We start from the raw sequence: 19,189 nt of genomic DNA, 5'->3' as shown, positions 1-19,189 counted from the left end.
CTTGCCTGGAGAATCCCAGGGACGGGGGAGCCTGGTGGGCTGCCGTCTCTGGGGTCGCACAGAGTCGGACACGACTGAAGCGACTTAGCAGCAGCAGCGTAGTGACATAGGTGTCAGTTTTCACTTTTTCCCCCTATAGTTGTCCACATGTCTCAGCACCATTCAGTGAAAAGGTCATTCATTCCCCATTGATTTGTAGCACCTTATCCTGAGTCCAGTAAAGAAGAAAGGAAGTAATAAAGATCAGAACAGATGTTAGTGAAATAAATACCAAACATGTAATAGAGGAATTCAGCAAACCCAAAAACTGGAACCTTGACAATGCTAATAAAAATTGATAAATCTCTAATAAGATTCATAAATTAAAAAAAAAAATTACCAGTATCAGGAACAAGGACGAGCAGATCACTATGGAACCTGGACACGTTAATAAGTTCCTCAGAGGATATTACAAACAAGTTTATGCCAATAAAGAAATATACAACTTATCAAAATTAATACAAGAAGAAATAGAAAATTTGAATAGTTCTGTAACACAAAATAAATTGAATATATATAATTAAAAACCTTACAAAGAAAACTCTAGGTTCAGATGACTTCATCAGCCAATTCCATCACTTAAGGAAGAAATGACAGTAGCACTTAAACTTTTTCAGAAAATAGAAAAATAGGACACACTCCCCAACTCACTTTGACAGGCCAGCACAACCTTGATATAAAACCTAATGAAGAAAAATATAAGAAAGGACAATTCTATGATAATCTCACTTGGGACATATATGGAGAAACCTAAACAAACAATTAGTAAACCAAACTCAGCAGCATATAAAAATGATAAAACATCACTACAATATTGGGTTTATTCTAGAAATACCCAGTTGGTTTAACATTAGTCAGTACCATTCACTACATAAACAAAGGAGAAAAATTACATGATTATCAAAAATTTTTGATAATACTAAGCAGATACTCATGTGAAATGCTGGGCTGGATGAAGCACAAGCTGGAATCAAGACTGTGGGGAGAAATATCAATAACCTCAGATATGCAGATGACACCACCCTCATAGCAGAAAGTGAAGAACTAAAGAGCCTCTTGATGAAAGCGAAAGATGAGAGTGAAAAAGTTGGCTTAAGACTCAACATTGAGAAAACTAAGATCATGGCATCTGGTCCCATCACTTCATGGCAAATAGATGGGGAAACAATGGAAACTGACAAACTTTATTTTTTGGGGCTCCAAAATCACTGCAGATGGTGATTGCAGCCATGAAATTAAAAGACGCTTACTCCCTGGCAGGAAAGCTATGACCAACCTAGACAGCATATTAAAAAGCAGAGAGATTACTTAGCCAACAAAGGTCCATCTAGTCAAAGCTATGGTTTTTCCAGTAGTCATGTACGGATGTGAGAGTTGGAGTATAAAGAAAGCTGAGCACTGGAGAATTGATGCTTTTGGACTGTGGAGTTGGAGAAGACCCTTGAGAGTCCCTTGGCCTGGATGGAGATCCAGCCAGTCAATCCTAAAGGAAATCTGTCCTGAATGTTCATTGGAAGGACTGATGCTGAAGCTACAACTCCAATTCTTTGGCCACCTGATGCAAAGAACAGACTCAGTGGAAAAGACTGTGATGCTGGGAAAGATTCAAGGCAGAAGGGGACAACAGGGGATGAGATGGTTGGGTAGTGTCACTGACTCGATGGACATGAGTTTTGAGTAAACTCCGGGAGTTGGTGATGGACAGGGAAGCCTGATGTGCTGCAGTCCATGGGGTCGCAAAGAGTTGGACATGACGGAGTGACTGAACTGAAGCACAGACTCAGTATAATAAATAAATAACCCTTAGCAAACTAAGAATAAGAAGATATCACCCTAATCTGGTATCACCTGAATCTGATAGGCTTCCCTGGTAACTCAGCTGGTAAAGAATCTGCCTGTAAAGTGGGAGACCTGGGTTCGATCCCTGGGTTGGGAAGATCTCTAGGAGAGGGGAATGGCTACCCAGTCCAGTATTCTGGCCTGGAGAATTCCATGGACTGTTCAGTCCAGGGGGTTGCAAAGAGTCGGACATGAGTGAGCGACTTTCACTAAATCTGATAGTTTATGCCAAAATGATAGATGGCAGAAGATACCATTTTTCAATTTGCTTTACCTTTTTAACTTCTAAAGTTAGGATTATTTTCATATTTATTAGTTATTTAGACCTCTCTTCTATGAATTGGTCATATCTTTTGACTAATTTTCTTTGAGTGTTTTTCTTATAAATTTTAGTCATATTGATAAATTCTGAATACTAATCCTTTTGTATGAATAAAAGTTTTTTTTCAGCTTATAGCTTATCTTTTATTAATACTTAAAAATTTTAAATTTATTTATTTATTATGAATGAGTAGTGTTAATATGTTCACTTGAATCGAAAATCCAGAAAATACAAAACATACAGTGAAAAGTTTCTCTCCCACTCCTGTTCTTTCATCCAGTTCCCCTCTCCAGAGGTACTGTGACTTCATTTTTTAAGAACTTTGTTTATAATGTCATTTGTTGAACAGACATTTAAAATTTTGATGTAGTTAAATGTTTCAGTCTTCTCTTTGTGGATTGTACATTTTATATTGTGTTTAAGAATGCTTTCCTCTGCCCCATTAATTTATTTTTTTTCCAAGTTTGACTTTTTATATTTAGACCTTTATTCTGTCTGGAATTTATTTTTTGTGTAGGGATTGCTCTTGCCTTTATATGCTTGTCCTTATACTCTTATATTGTGTGATTGTTTTGTCTAATGCAGTGTTCAATGTGATGGGAGACTGTTGAGCTTCATCTACGTGTTGGCAAATATAATTAACTGGTCCAGTTTTAAATTTCTGTTTTGTTCCTACTTGCAGATGAATGCTTAAGAGTCCTAATAAGTACTGCCTTTCAGGCCACATAATGTGCCTTGTGTCCTCTAACATATCTGGAATTTGTGTAGGCTGTGATAGGGCAGGGAAAGGAGGGTTTCATTGTTACAACAAACAAGGAGAAAGTTTTTTTCCTGTCTCTTCGATTTACCAATGCCTCATCAGAAGCTTTCAGCACTTATGTAAGAAATTAATTTTTTTTCTTAAACTTGAACAAACTTACAGCTCATTTTAAAATTAGTTACTGTAGAGGGAGAAGGTGGTTTTGCTTAATAATAGTATTTTTTTTCTTTAGCTCTTCTCTTAGGTTCTTCACCATGTTCCTTGATATTCTTAGCTTTACATTGTGGTACTGTGTATTCCATGGAAAGAGATTATTGGACTTTGTGATATGGGGATAATTTAAAAGCATTACCTACTGTATCTGTCTTTTCCTTCTATCTTCCGTTTTACTTCTTTTTAACCATTTCTCTCCATTTTTGTCTTACCACATGCTCCACTCAGAAAAAATAAGGAAGAGGACAAAAAAGAATTAGGTTTAAGAAATTAAAGTGAGACAAAACAAAAGTGAATGATTATGGGAAGGAAAGGGAGAGAAAGTGGAAGGGGAAAAGAAACTGTGTTTGCTTACTGGTTACTTCTGTATTAGGACTCCTTAGGTATCTTTTTCTTGTATTCCTTGTAAATAGCTGGGGGCAGCCTTGAACTTACTTATTCTCCTGCCTGTTCTAACTATGAGGGAACAGAGTCAGAAAGGATCCTGTTGAGAAACAATATAGGTAGGGTTTTGTGCTTCTAGCTCCTTTCTGCATGTGTATTTGATCCAGTTTAGTGCCTGAAGGTCAACTCTTATGTAAGTTTTGGAATCTCAACTGAGTCTTACTCTGGATATTAATAAACTGAAGATCTGGAGGTGATATGTATGTATGTATTTCTACTTTAGGAATATAATGGATGCTGTTCATGTACATTTATATGTTAGAATTAATTTGATCTGAATTGCTTTTCAGAATTAAAAGAGATGTGACAGTCATAAAAGCTTAGATTTGATAAATTATAAGACTCTTTTGGTGCTAATCCATTTCATGATTTTCTGGCTCTCTCAGTACAGTAGTAATTTCTCATTGGCAGTGATTATAAATAATAATCTATTGACTCATATCTTGACTGAAATAAGCCAACATTTAAAATAAAAAGAGGCTTTGTAAATGACTTAGGATGAAGATTCTTTTTGATTTTAATTGGCTCATATCATAATCATTGGCATCTTTAAATCATTGGCATCTTTAGCCTTAGTATGTAAAAAGGTTGAGGAAAGAGCATTTTTAGTTCTCTTTCTTAAGACTTTGGCTTGAGAACACATATTTATAATTTTTAAGTTTTATGTGAATTCTTATATTATCATTTTAGAGAAAAGAAAGAAATTTGGTAGTCACCAACTGAACACTTGGGCTGTTGATTAAAATTAGGTAATAACTTTTCAAGGACATAGAGATGAACGCTCAAGTTTACCCACACCTTGTTTTCATTATACCAAATTAAAGATGATCTTTGTAAAACTTCCCCAGCCGTCCCGCGGTTAAGACTGTGCTTCCACTGCAGGGAAACTAGGATCCCACAGGCTGTGGGCAAAAAAAAAAAGAGATCCAGGTAGTATTGGTAAAGTGTGTTAGAGATTAGTTATGTTTAATATGTAGAGGTATAATTTTTCCTGGAACAGAGGTTTGGTAGCTAGGGTGTTGTGGAAACTTGTAAGTTGTGATTGTTTTATTGTGGGACTGTTTGATCGAGTCAGGTAAATTTCAGCTTTGCCTGACAGATGTGAGTCAGTTGTTCTTTCTGGTTTGTGTTACATCTACTCATTGGTTGCATAATAGATGACTGTTTATATAATAAGAATTAGAACAAGCCATTAGAGATAATTGATAATAGATACAAACAGGCGGTGATGTGTCTGCTACAAGAGATGGAATAATACAGTTCTTATATGTACATGTTAAAAGTAAAAAGAATTTAGTAATTACGTATTAGAAAACAATAAGGAAGAAAGTATTTCTGAGAGTCAAAGGAGCTTTTCCAGTATAGCCCAGATAATGTAGGAGTGGAAAACCAGGTAAGATCAGAGGCCAACAGAACATATCTGCTGAGTATTACTCAGTGATAGAAGAGATAGAAGAAGCAAAATATGAATTTTTTTCCAAGTGCCTTAGAGAGGAAGGACCTTGAGCAAAGTTTGGACTTAGACGATGGGCCAGAGACATCCAGAACAAAGGATTTTAAAATAAAACCTATTTCTGAACCTGGGCAAGGCTGAATTAATATCTATTTTGTGTACCTGTAAGTGCCTTCCATTCTAGTTAAGGCTTTTTGGCTATGAGGAACAGAATCCAGGGATACTTGGCTCAACTGAAAGGGACTGATTATAAGGAAACACCTGTCTGTGTAGGGACCTAGGAACCAAAAGACCTTGAGTGTAGAGTAAATGTCTTCGAAATGTCTATTATACTAGATATAGTTTTGTCTCTTCAGTAGCCTCATGCTTACTGTCCCGTGGTTTCTGTGGCATTTGCGAGTAGCCTGACTGTGGTACTATCAGCAGTTGATCACCAGATGGGAAATACCATATGCTGGCTGTACTCCTGAGAGGGGGCTTCCCTGGTGGCTCAGTGGTAAAGAATCTGCCTGCAATGCAGGAGACGCAGGAGAGGCAATGCTGGAGACCCAGGAGACACAGTTGCAATACCTGGGTTGGGAAGATCTGGAGGAGGGCTTGACAACCCACTCCATTATTCTTGCCTGGAGAATCCCATGGAGAGAGGAGCCTGGCAGGCTACAGTCCCTAGGGTCACACAGAGTCAGACGTGACTGAGGTGACTGAACATGTGCACTCAAGAAGGCCTTAATTTAATGATTGCCCATTGCCATGTTAGGGGGAACAGTTGCAGGTCTAATGTTTTAAAAGTATTTAACAATGATGATGGTTTAGGGTTTAACTTTTAATAAGGAAATGTGGTCTCTGTGGCTGCCAATTCTAAACTACTGTTAGACTCAGGAGGCTGTAAGGGTCTTATCTTCTTGTAGACTGAATGTGTAAAATTAAGAGGCAAATTCAGGTCATACCATAGAGGCTATCTGATGTCTTTTCTTTAAACTAAATTTCTGAGTATCTGTGTGGGTATAACCTAAACAGCAGCGAGTCCAGCTTGTCTCCTTTGTGCAGTCAACAGATTAAGTATTAGGTTTTCAAAAGACTGGTATATGTAGATGAGCCCACAGAAAGAATGAATAATTGTGTTGTTGAGAGGGAATGAAAAACGCATACAAAAATGATCCCCTCAAAGATTCTTCTGTTTCATTGTTTTCAGTGAAGTTATCTGCAACTTTGTCATCTGCAATGACTCTTCCCTTCAAAGTCAGCCCATTATCTTCAATCCTGACTTTTTTGTGGAGAAACTCCGACATGAGAAACCTGAGGTGTTCACTGAGTTGGTGGTCAGCAATATTACAAGACTTATTGATCTACCTGGAACTGAGTTGGCTCAGCTAATGGGAGAAGAGGACCTTAAGTTGCCTGGTGGGGCAGGCCCGGCATCAGGATTCTTCCGGTCTCTAATGTCTCTCAAGCGAAAGGGTAGGAATTGTGTCTGTGAAGGGGGCAGGTCTCAGTTGCTTCCTGGGCTCTACTCCAAACATTTGCACATTCGTGGAGGAGTTACTATTATTGTAAAGCATTTTTTTAGTCATTTTTTTCATTACATGAATAGTAAAACTTTAAGTAACATTGATAAAAATTATAAAAATTACCTAGATTAATTAAAGCATATATATCAGTCTCCAGAAAATAGCATGATTCGTTTACATAGTTATCAGGAGCACCTTGATTTTCATGCTCTATTAATACTATACTAAAAATATTAAAAGAACAAAGTTATACAGCTGGTGACTACAGTAAAGAAAGTTTGACCATTTTTTTATTGCAGTAGTTTTATTGCAGTAGTTCTCTAATGTTTTCATTCCATAGAATGCTTTGATAAGGTAAATATTAATACTTATGAATCAAAAAGCCTTCTCAGAAATAAGTTATTAGTTTTATATACTATAAATTATGATTATTAACACTGTTTTTGATAAGATGTGAAAGAGATTCCATTTTGTTTTATTAAATATAAGGAAATCCCAAGGGCAGCAAAAAAGTTTAAACATAACAGGTTAGACCCTATACCAACTCTAGTGGATAATCTATCATGTTCTAATAATCATGGGTATAAGTTCTATTTTTTGTTTGTTTTTAAATTAAATATCAATATTCCAAGTATTGTTAATTAAAGAAGAAGATGGTCTTTGCCTTCAGGGAACCTACTATGTAAGATTAAACTTGCAGAGAGTTGATTGAAAGATGTTCTGATTGCATTTTCTTTTTTCTTTTTTTAATTTTATTTTATTTTTAAACTTTACAATATTGTATTGGTTTTGCCAAATATCTAAGTGAATCCACCACAGGTATACACGTGTTGCCCATCCCGAACCCTCCTCCCTCCTCCCTCCCCATACCATCCCTCTGGGTCGTCCCGGTGTACCAGCCCCAAGCATCCAGTATCGTGCATCGAACCTGGACTGGTGACTCGTTTCCTATATGATATTATACGTATTTCAATGCCATTCTCCCAAATCATCCCACCCTCTCCCTCTCCCTGATTATATTTTCTGATGTACTTCCAACTCTAAAGTTTTTTTGTACTGACCATGTGAACATACTTGCTCAACTGTGACACAGGATGCTTGAGGGGTATGCTGGTTTTAAGTATGCTGATTTTGTACTGTTTGTGGAAAATATAGCCTTGTTCTATTGTATGGCTTTTTTCAGAAAAAGGAGTAGTCTTTGGATCCCCACTGACAGAGGAAGGCATTGCCCAGATATACCAACTGATTGAATATCTACACAAGAGTAAGACTACTTGAAATTTTTTAATTCTTTGTTAATGAACAGTTGTCAGTTTTCTGTTGGGAGCTTAATATCCTTGAGTTAGTAGGTGTCAGTTAACCATTAGCAAAGACGCTAATTAATCAATGATAATTTCAGGTGGCATGTTTCTCAATATATTTCCTTATAAATTTCATCTCATGTATTGATTTGGTTTATACTCTCAAACACACACACACACACTCACACATATACACACACACATTAGATAGTGTCTATGAAATCACATTTTGCCCTGGATTGAGAGAGGCGCATCTTCTAGAAAAAATACATTGCTTCTAAAGAGTCTCAACATTTATTCCAGGGATAATAATTTATCACCAAAGATACCTTTGAACTCTAGAATTCTCTGATTAAAACACACTCAACTTATTCCCTTTTCACTTTTTTAGTAGTCATACTGGATATGTCATTGCTTTAAGTACTTGGCACAGCTGAGTGTATATAAAATGTGTGGCTTTATGTGATGCCATGATGAATTCAACACTAATGGTTATTTTTGGCTTGCTCTACCTGGGACACTGTGCTGGGAGCTAGAGCAGAGGTTACAAACTGACAGCCTAAGGGCTTAAGTTATCTATTTTCATGTTTTGTTTGGCTGATTAAGTTAAAAATAAAACTAGTTTCCAGTCTTTTAAAATGGGAAAAGTCCAGGTTTTCAGCTTTCTTTGGATAACAGGAAGATCTAGCATACTTGAGCCCTGTGGCCTCTTGGGACGCAGTCATCTGGAGCACAGGTGGGTGCTTACCAGTTTGTTAGGGTTCCTGTTCATTCATTTACTGTTGCCAGAGTGGCTGGTAGGCATTTCAACTTGGAAACCTGAATTAAGGAGCTATTCAGAGAAATACATACTTAAGCTGAAAACAGGACCTCTCATGCTTCTACCAGATCAAACTGAAACAATGTGTCTCATCTTTTTTAACCCTTAGATTAGTTTAGAATCTAGGTTGAAGGGAAGCATCCTTAAGTTGGAATGACTGAGCTTCTGGCAGTCTCTTAGATGGAAAGGTGATCTGACAGATTAGAGTTCTAATTCCTGGGGTAGTGCAGAGACCCTCGATTCATTTTAGGCTGGGAAACTGTTTATAGGAGCAATGTACCTCCACAGATAAACTCAGCCCCTCCAACAAAGTCTGGAATGGCTCATGGGAAGGGGACTTCAGGAAGACGTGGCTTTCCTTCCAACTTATTTTTCAAGCTCTATTATATATAAAATAGATAACCAACAAGGACCTACTGCATAGCACAGGGAACTGTACTTAATATTTTGTAATAACCTATAATGCAAAATAATCTAATACATACATACATATATATATATGTATATATATATGGGTTTCCCTTGTGGTCAGCTGGTAAAGAATCTGCCTGCAATGTGGGAGACCTGGGTTTGATCACTGGGTTGGGCAGATCCCTTGGAGAAGGGAAAGGCTACCCACTCCAGTATCCTGGCCTGGAGAATTCCATGGACTGTGTAGTCCATGGGGTCGCAAAGAGTCGGACACGACTGAGCAACGTTCACATATATATATATCTCACTTTGCTGTATACCTGAAGCTAACACAACATTTTAAATCAACTATATTTCAATAGGAGTTTAAAAAAACCGGATAAAATTCAGTCTCCAGATGTGCCTCAGGAGGTTCAGTGACTCCTGGGTGGACCATCTCTCAGCCTGGAAGATCTCTGGGTGCTCAGGGATGTTCAGATAAGTTTCCCCAGGGGTCAGTAGGTCTCAGCTCCTCTGAGAAGAAAGGCAAAACCTCCTTCAGGGTTTTGTAAGGGTCTTTCAAATATAAAGTGGTCTTTTAGATGACTTATTTTAATCATAATTCTCTGTTTCTTTTTTCCTGTCCTCTGTTCTTCTTCCATGCCGAACAGACTTACGAGTAGAGGGTTTGTTTAGAGTACCAGGGAATAGTGTCCGACAGCAGATTTTAAGAGATGCTCTCAATAATGGAACTGATATTGACTTGGAATCAGGGGAGTTTCACTCAAATGATGTTGCTACCTTGCTGAAGATGTTTCTAGGAGAGTTACCTGAGCCCCTGCTGACACATAAACATTTTCACGCACACCTCAAAATTGCTGGTGAGTATTGGAGGTGAGAAGGGGCTGTAGGTACATTTATTTCAATTTAGTAAAGTCATCTGGAATATTTTTGTAACCCACAGAATATTCTGTTGTTTGTAAACAATAATATTGTGTTGTTTGTAACTTCTGCTCATATTGGTTAAGACTTCATGATAGTTCTGGGCTTTCTGAATACTCATAAGCATTGGCTAGTTACGTTTGATTTAGTCAAATTTTTTTGTCAAATAAACTTCTTTGAAGATACAGTCTGGGTTTTGTTTATTTTTGTGTTCCTGATGGATCCTAGCATTGTGCTTTGAACATTTTAGTTGTTTAATTAATGTATGCTTTTCACTGGATTGATTGACACACCCAAGTCAATGGTCACAGTTTTGATGTATTTGCCTTGGTTTGGAACTTTTGCTAAGTATTAATATGCCTCAGTTGAGATCATCTCTACTGTTGAAAATTTGCTCTTTAAAAAATAATTTTGCTTGTTTTCTAAATAGGCAATACATTCTTATGAATTAAAATTCAAAAGGTTCCAAGAGCATCCAGTGAAAAGCCTCTTTTCCATCTCTGTTCCCTGGTACTCAGTTTTTCTTCCAAGAGAGAACCAGTACTATTGATTTCTAATGTATCCTTACAGAGAGATTTTAGACACTTACAAATACCTGCATTTATTTCTTTTCTCTCTTTTTATGTAATGGTAGGGTGTTATACACATGGTTCTGTGGTTTGCTTTTTCAATTTACTGTGTCTTGCAGAATGTTCCATTTTCAGCTCATAAACAGTTTCCTCTTTTCCTTTTATGCCTGTGTGGTAAGGAATTCATTCTTAAATGGCACAGCAGTTGTGCTGCTATAGGCTCTAAGTGCACACAGCATCAACGTCCATACTGTGTTTACCTAGTTTTCTACCCTTGAGCCTTTCTCTCTCGCTTCTAATCTTAAGGAAAAGAAATAGAAGGTTTTTTTCTTTTGAATAATTTTTACCGCTTAGAAAAAAATAGGTTTTGAATTTCTAAAGTAAGATTAGATTTTGTTAGCACTTCCAGGAACAATTTAGATGATACAAATGAGAAAATATTTCTAGAATATTATACAGCTTTATAGTTGTTTTGGCTTCCCTCGTAGCTCAGTCGGTAAAGAATCTGCCTGCAGTGCAGGAGATCCGGATTCCATCCCTGGGTCGGGAAGATCCCCTGGAGAAGGAAATGGTAACCCATTCCAGTATTCTTGCCTGGAAAATCCCATGGACAGAGGAGCCTGGTGGGCTGTGGTCCATGGGGTTGCAAAGAGTTGGGCACGCCGGAGCAACTAACACTCGATATCATCACAGTTTTTTGGGGGGAGAAATAAAAGTTTTTGGATCTTTGAAAAAGATATAGAAAATATTGATAAGTTCTTTTTATAAGGGTTAACATGAATAATGCCTGTTCTGTTTGCTTTCCTGTTGAGTTAATTTAGTACAGTATCTGAAACTTCCCCTCCACCACCCCATGATTCACTGGTCTTTGAGATCACACTAAGGTGTGGCACAGGTGTAGCATTTGACATGCCTTACTGATAACAGGCAGGGATTTTTGTTTTCAATTTCGTATTAACAGGAAACAGTCTAGAGATATTATTTGCCTTTCCTAAACCTGGAATTATAATTGAAGTTAAACAGCTTCAATAACACACTGTAATCATTTTCAGGTCTACATGAATTATACCCAAATGTTTTTCAGTGTCTTTTGAAATTCTGATGATCTAGGGAGAAGGCGACGGCACCCCACTCCAGTACTCTTGCCTGGAAAATCCCATGGATGGAGGAGCCTGGTAGGCTGCAGTCCATGGGGTCGCTAAGAGTCGGACACGACTGAGCGACTTCACTTTCACGCATTGGTGAAGGAAATGGCAACCCACTCCAGTGTTCTTGCCTGGAGAATCCCAGGGATGGGGGAGCCTGGCGGGCTGCCATCTATGGAGTCGCACAGAGTCGGACACGACTGAAGCGACTTAGCAGCAGCAGCAACAGGGACAGTTTTTAATTGATAACCTGTATAGCCTGTGAGAGAAGAAGCCATGATTCTGACTCTGTAAGGAGCCATGATTCTGACTCTGATACCTGGATCATCCTGGTATCAGGTCATGATTCACTCTCATAGTTTTTTAGCAGTAAAATATCTTGTTGAAGAAGTGTGAAGGGGGTGGCATTATCAGAGATATGTGTGGACTGTTTTCATTTCTCTTGAGTATATACCTATATGTGAAATAGCTAAATCACATGACAACTCTTTGTTTAAAATTTTGAGGAACTGCCAAGTTATTTTCCAAAGCAGCTGCCTCATTTTATCTTCCCACCAGCAATGTAGGAGAGTGGTGGGGTTTTTTTTGGCTCCACTGTATGGCATGTGGAATCTTAGTTCCCCAACCAGTGATCAAACCTGCGCCCCCTACAGTGAAAGCGCAGAGGCTTAACCACTGGACTGCCAGGGAAGTCCCTGTAGAAGAGTTTAATTTTCTCAGCATTCTTGCCAGCACTTGTTATTGTCAGTCTTTTTGACTATAGCCACATCAGTGATTGGGGTCTGCCCTGGTGGCTCAGAGGTTAAGGCGTCTGCCTGCAATATGGGAGAACTGGGTTCAATCCCTGGGTCTGGAAGATCCCCTGGAGAAGGAAATGGCAACCCACTCCAGTGTTCTTGCCTGAAGAATCCCATGGACGAAGGAGCCTGGTGGGCTACAGTCCACAGGGTTGCAAAGAGTTGGACACGACTGAGTGACTTCACTCACACCACTGATTATGAAGTAGTATCTCATTGGGGTTTTGATTTACATTTCTCTGATAGCTAATGATACCGAGTATACAAATGCTTATTGGCCGCTTATATATCTTATTTGAAGGAATGTTTAAGTCTTTTGCCTATTTTTAACTGGGTTTTTGTCTTTTTATTATTAAATTATATTGATATGATTTTGTTATTATATTTTGCTATAATCTCTGTTTATACTTGATTCTTTTTTTCCTTTCTCTTATTGGAGGATGATACATAGTAGGAACATTGATTTTTTTTTTTCTTGTATATTTTCCATCCCTTACAATCGTCTCTTTTATCCTCAAGATTTGATGCAGTTTGATGATAAAGGAAACAAGACCAGTGTACCAGATAAGGAACGGCAAATCGAGGCTCTTCAGTTGCTCTTCCTCATTCTCCCTCCACCCAATCGTAACTTGCTGAAGTTACTGCTTGATCTCCTGTACCAGACAGCAAAGAAACAAGACAAGAATAAGATGTCCGCCTATAACCTTGCCCTTATGTTTGCACCTCATGTCTTATGGCCCAAAAATGTAAGTGTCGGGGGAACAGAAAGACTGCTTGGTTTTCTTGAGCTGGGCCTCATCCTATAGCTGTACTTCGTGTGGTTATCAAGGGTCCAAGTTCTGGTCTTCAGCTTTATTAGGTTAGGAACTTACTTTGTTAGATCATTTAAGAGTTATCAAACCGCCAATTCCTGTTAATCTCACTTATAAATCAATCTGATAAACCTGAATTACAATTTCAGTGGAAACTCTTAGTGGAAGATTATAGCTACTAAATATACCAGAATACTCATGTTGGGTGGTCAATGTAAACTCCTTCGTAACATGAAAGCCTTCTTGGGAAATCAAATTGATTTCTGAAGATCAAATGGTGTGAATTTAAACCAGAGCTGTATGATCTCACAGGATGGCGGCCCTGAGCTTTTAGATAGAGCGATACTGCCTCGTCCTAACTTTCCTATGTCCTGTAGACGTACTCTCCTTAGAGAAAGCTGAATGTCCTTCTTTTTTTTTTTTTCAACTTTTAGCTTTTTATTTTGTATTGAGATATAGCCGATTAACAATGTTCTGGTAGTTTCAGGCGAACAGTGAAGGGACTCAGCCGTAGATATGTATATATCCTGAATGTGCTTCTTTAACTGAGACCACAGCCTTCCTAGTGACTTACATGAGAAGTAAATTGTATAGTCTTTTGAACTAATTTTTTTTTTTTTCCTCTGAGGCATTTTACTTGTATGTACTACATCCCTAGAAAAAGAATCCAAGGATTTTCCCTCCTGTATGTTTTTGTCTTGCTTCTTCATGTTCCATGAGGCCAGCTGAAGTTGTCAGTACAATGAAACCAAACTGACGGGATGGGAGCAGGTTCTTCCACCATTTTTCTAGATCTTTGAGTTGCATATCAAATCTGGGGCTGATCACTCCACACTTATTTAGCCTGCCTGTGAGGTTCACAACAATTTTCCCAGCCCTGTGATCATCAGTGATTTCAAATTCGCCAATGTAACCACGCTTCATCACTGTTAGAAACCTGACGATGACTTTGGAGCACGGCCTAATAAGGACCTGGTGTTTGCCTCTCTTCTCGGCATTGTTGATACTCTTGAGCGTGTCAGCCAGGACATTCATGCGCACCATTCTGGCGGCACGGAAAGATGGCGGAAAGACTGAACTAATTCTTGACCTGGAAGCCGTTAGTTTCATATTCCTGTCCATTCATAAAACAGAGCTTCTGCCCAGAGGAAGGTTGCTGTGGGGAGGGATATGAGAGGAAAAAGACATACCAAGATTTGTCCATGTTAAGGGCATAAAACCTCATACCTAAAAGAGTTTTAGAACCAGCTCAATGAGACTGAAAATAAACAAGTGATATGACTATAAAGTTAAGAGGTCTTAGAACACACAAACATTAAGTAACAAAGATACATGTTGAGAATGCAGGCTTTGGGATAGTAGAGACGCTGAAGTGCTTAAAAAGAGGCAGGGGAAACAAGAGAAGGGACTCAGTGACCATTTGACTATTTTTAAGAAACGGATGTCACCTTTAACATCAATTCGTAGTGACAGTTCTCTTTTGTCTTTGGAGAAACTAGTTTCTCTGAAGAGCAATGTTCTCGGTGACTGGTATGGATTCTATTCTTCTTGTCCCTTTTCCCAGGAAAGATGATCTTCAGCATACATGTCTAATTCTCAGGCAGAATTAGAAAAGGAAAATTGGTTCTCTTGGATTTCCTGGTCACTTCAGGGACACATGGTTCTTCCTAGGTTGTATCGTTTCAAGTGGAAACCTGCTGAGCCAAAAAGTCTTTCCAGAATTAAACACTGTAGTAGAGTCGGCTTTCTTGGTGATAGATGCTATCATACATTTGAAAAAATTAGCTTATTAATAAGTAAATGGGAGTATCTGCCTTCCACTTCCCAGTTCTTCATCTCTTTTTTTTGCTTTCTTTTGCTCTAAATAGGCCACTGCAAATGACCTTCAAGAGAATATCACAAAATTAAATGATGGGATGGCTTTTATGATTAAACACTCTCAGAAACTTTTTAAGGTAGGTAATAAATGGGATTTGGATAGTGAGAAGATAAAGAGATGGAGCAAGGTGGGATCCTGAGAGGGCTGTAAAGATGGCTAAATAAGAAAGGCCCTGACTGGAACTGGGAACCAAACAGACAGTGGTAAAACTGAGAGGGAACGACCTGGGTAGGGAAGAATGTGAAGGTGCCTGAGAGCTGAGCAGGGCTCTACCTCCTGGCCTGTGGGCTCTACCCTTTGAGTCATCCTTCCTTTTTCATGAAAAACAGCAGATGCTGGAAGCAGAGCAGTAGTTTTATCCTGCCTGCTTCCTGCCAGTTGAGATTTGACAGCCTCCTTTCATCTTGTATTCATAGTCGTTTTTAGTACGAACTAGCAGTGTTTCTGCCAATGTAATTTTCTTAATAGCTTTGTGGGTCTCTGTGGATTTTAGTGAGATTCACTCAGAAGATAAATTTGAAGATAAACCCTTCTCTTCCATGGACTCCTGCTGAGAAGGCTGAGGGACAGTACCTTTCAGCTTCCGGGAGGCCCTCTGGTTGTATTGAGAGGCTCTGGGAGGCACGCCTTTATCCTTTTGAAAGGGCTGTTTGTGTAACTGAATATTTTTGACCTTTTGATGTTTCCAGTGTTTTAGCAAAAGGTTTTACAGTCACATCCTTGGTCTTTTCTTTAGAGTGTACTTTCCTGATGGTGAATTTCTTAATTTTAATGTCTTTTGCCATCTGGAAAAGCTGAGAATTTTTAAGACCACTCTGTTCTGGTTCCTTTTTTTGCCTTTCTTAAAAAAAAAAATTGGTAAAATACATATGACAACATTTACTATATGTGTACAGGCCAGTGGTATTAATTACATTCATACTGTTGTGCAAACCATCACCACCATCCATCTCTTGAACTCCTTTCATCTTCCTAAACTAAAATGCCATTAAACAATAAAGTTAGTTTAGTTAAAAGACTAAAACTCATTAAACCATTACTCCCCCATTCACCCCTTCCCCTTGGCCCAGGCCACCACCATTCTGCTTTCTGTCTCTGATTTTGACCACTTTAAGTATGTCATGAAAGTGGAATCAACCATACAATATTTGTCTGTTAGTGACTGGCTTACTTCCTTTGGCGTGTCTTCAAGGTTCACCAGTGTTGTAACATGTGTCAGAATTTCCTTCCTTTTTAAGGCTGACGTTTCATTCATTGCATATACCACATTTTGCTTATCTGTTGAGGGCACTTGGGTTGCCTTCATGTTTAACTCTTGTGAATAATGCTTCTCTGAACCTGGGCATATCATTTACATTGTGTTTACAACTACATAGCATTTATATTGTATTAGGTATTCTGGAATGGGTGAATTTAACTCAGATGACCATTATATCTACTACTGCGGGCAGGAATCCCTCAGAAGAAATGGAGTGGCCATCATGGTCAACAAAAGAATCTGAAATGCTGTACTTGGATGCAATCTCAAAAATGACAGAATGATCTCTGTTCGTTTCCAAGGCAAACCATTCAATATCACGGCAATCCAAGTCTATGCCCCAACCAGTAACGCTGAAGAAGCTGAAGTTGAATGGTTCTATGAAGACCTACAAGACCTTTTAGAACTAACACCCAAAAAAGATGTCCTTTTCATTATAGGGGACTGGAATGCAAAAGTAGGAAGTTAAGAAACACCTGGGGTAACAGGCAAATTTGGCCTTGGAATACGGAATGAAGCAGGGCAAAGACTAATAGAGTTTTGCCAAGAAAATGCACTGGTCATAACAAACACCCTCTTCCAACAACACAAGAGAAGACTCTATACATGGACATCACCAGATGGTCAACACCGAAATCAGATTGATTATATTCTTTGCAGCCAAAGATGGAGAAGCTCTATACAGTCAGCAAAAATAAGACCATGAACTGACTGTGGCTCAGACCATGAACTCCTTATTGCGAAATTCAGACTGAAATTGAAGAAAGTAGGAAAAACCACTAGACCATTCAGGTATGACCTAAATCAAATCCTTTATGATTATACAGTGGAAGTGAGAAATAGATTTAAGGGCCTAGATCTGATTGAGTGCCTGATGAACTATGGAATGAGGTTCGTGACATTGTACAGGAGACAGGGATCAAGACCATCCCCATGGAAAAGAAATGCAAAAAAACAAAATGGCTGTCTGGGGAGGCCTTACAAATAGCTGTGAAAAGAAGAGAAGCGAAAAGCAAAGGAGAAAAGTAAAGATATAAACATCTGAATACAGAGTCCCAAAGAATAGCAAGAAGAGATAAGAAAGCCTTCTTCAGCGATCAATGCAAAGAAATAGAGGAAAACAACAGAATGGGAAAGACTAGGGATCTCTTCAAGAAAATCAAAGATACCAAAGGAACATTTCATGCAAAGATGAGCTCGAAAAGGACAGAAATGGTATGGACCTAACAGAAGCAGAAGATATTAAGAAGAGGTGGCAAGAATACACAGAAGAACTGTACAAAAAAGATCTTCACGACCCAGATAATCATGATGGTGTGATCACTGACCTAGAGCCAGACATCCTGGAATGTGAAGTCAAGTGGGCCTTATAAAGCATCACTACGAACAAAGCTAATGGGGGTGATGGAATTCCAGTTGAACTATTCCAAATCCTGAAAGATGATGCTGTGAAAGTGCTGCACTCAATATGCCAGCAAATTTGGGAAACTCAGCAGTGGCCACAGCACTGGAAAAGGTCAGTTTTCATTCCAATCCCAAAGAAAGGCAATGCCAAAGAATGCTCAAACTACCGCACAATTGCACTCATCTCACACGCTAGTAAAGTAATGCTCAAAATTCTCCAAGCCAGGCTTCAGCAATATGTGAACCATGAACTTCCAGATGTTCAAGCTGGTTTTAGAAAAGGCAGAGGAACCAGAGATCAAATTGCCAACATCCGCTGGATCATAGAAAAAGCAAGAGAGTTCCGGAAAAACATCTATTTCTGCTTTATTGACTATGCCAAAGCCTTTGACTGTATGGATCACAATAAACTGTGGAAAAATCTGAAAGAGATGGGAATACCAGACCACCTGATCTGCCTCTTGAGAAATCTGTATGCAGGTCAGGAAGCAACAGTTTGAAGTGGACATGGAACAACAGACTGGTTCCAAATAGGAAAAGGAGTTCGTCAAGGCTGTATATTGTTAACCTGTTTATTTAACTTATATGCAGAGTACATCATGAGAAACGCTGGACTGGAAGAAACACAAGCTGGAATCAAGATTGCTGGGAGAAATATCAATAACCTCAGATATGCAGATGATACCACCCTTATGGCAGAAAGTGAAGAGGAACTCAAAAGCCTCTTGATGAAAGTGAAAGTGGAGAGTGAAAAAGTTGGCTTAAAACTCAACATTCAGAAAACGAAGATCATGGCATCCAGTCCTACCACTTCATGGGAAATAGATGGGAAAACAGTGGAAACAGTGTCAGACTTTATTTTTTGGGGCTCCAAAATCACTGCAGATGGTGACCGCAGCCATGAAATTAAAAGACGCTTACTCCTTGGAAGGAAAGTTATGACCTAGATAGCGTATTCAAAAGCAGAGACATTACTTTGCCAACAAAGGTTCGTCTAGTCAAGGCTATGGTTTTTCCTGTGGTCATGTATGGATGTGAGGGTTGGACTGTGAAGAAGGCTGAGCGGCGAAGAATTGATGCTTTTGAACTGTGGTGTTGGAGAAGACTCTTGAGAGTCCTTTGGACTGCAAGGAGATCCAACCAGTCCATTCTGAAGGAGCTCAGCCCTGGGATTTCTTTGGAAGGAATGATGCTAAGGCTGAAACTCCAGTACTTTGGCCACCTCATGCAAAGAGTTGACTCATTGGAAAAGACCCTGATGCTGGGAGGGATTGGGGTCAGGAGGAGAAGGGGA

At 38.9% G+C, this 19,189-nt stretch overlaps 1 protein-coding gene and 1 pseudogene across 2 annotated transcripts in view; one reads left to right on the top strand and one right to left on the bottom strand.

Annotated features, from left to right (window-relative positions):
* The window catches only part of ARHGAP19 (Rho GTPase activating protein 19), a 71,661-nt gene that overhangs the window by 23,343 nt on the left and 29,129 nt on the right, over positions 1 to 19,189 (top strand). For both annotated transcript variants that reach the window (XM_010833049.1, XM_010833048.1), the window contains exons 2-6: positions 6,263 to 6,528; positions 7,762 to 7,842; positions 9,761 to 9,970; positions 13,062 to 13,288; positions 15,223 to 15,309. In XM_010833049.1, the coding sequence (XP_010831351.1) occupies positions 6,263 to 6,528; positions 7,762 to 7,842; positions 9,761 to 9,970; positions 13,062 to 13,288; positions 15,223 to 15,309 (871 nt within the window). The remainder of the gene's footprint in view (positions 1 to 6,262; positions 6,529 to 7,761; positions 7,843 to 9,760; positions 9,971 to 13,061; positions 13,289 to 15,222; positions 15,310 to 19,189) is intronic.
* On the bottom strand, positions 13,803 to 15,208 carry LOC104983554 (annotated as a pseudogene).

Source organism: Bison bison, unplaced genomic scaffold (assembly GCF_000754665.1).
Source record: "Bison bison bison isolate TAMUID 2011002044 unplaced genomic scaffold, Bison_UMD1.0 scf7180017862979, whole genome shotgun sequence".
Classification (NCBI taxonomy): domain Eukaryota; kingdom Metazoa; phylum Chordata; class Mammalia; order Artiodactyla; family Bovidae; genus Bison; species Bison bison.
Note: the sequence above shows the minus strand (reverse complement) of the source record. Positions and strands in the feature narration are given on the sequence as shown.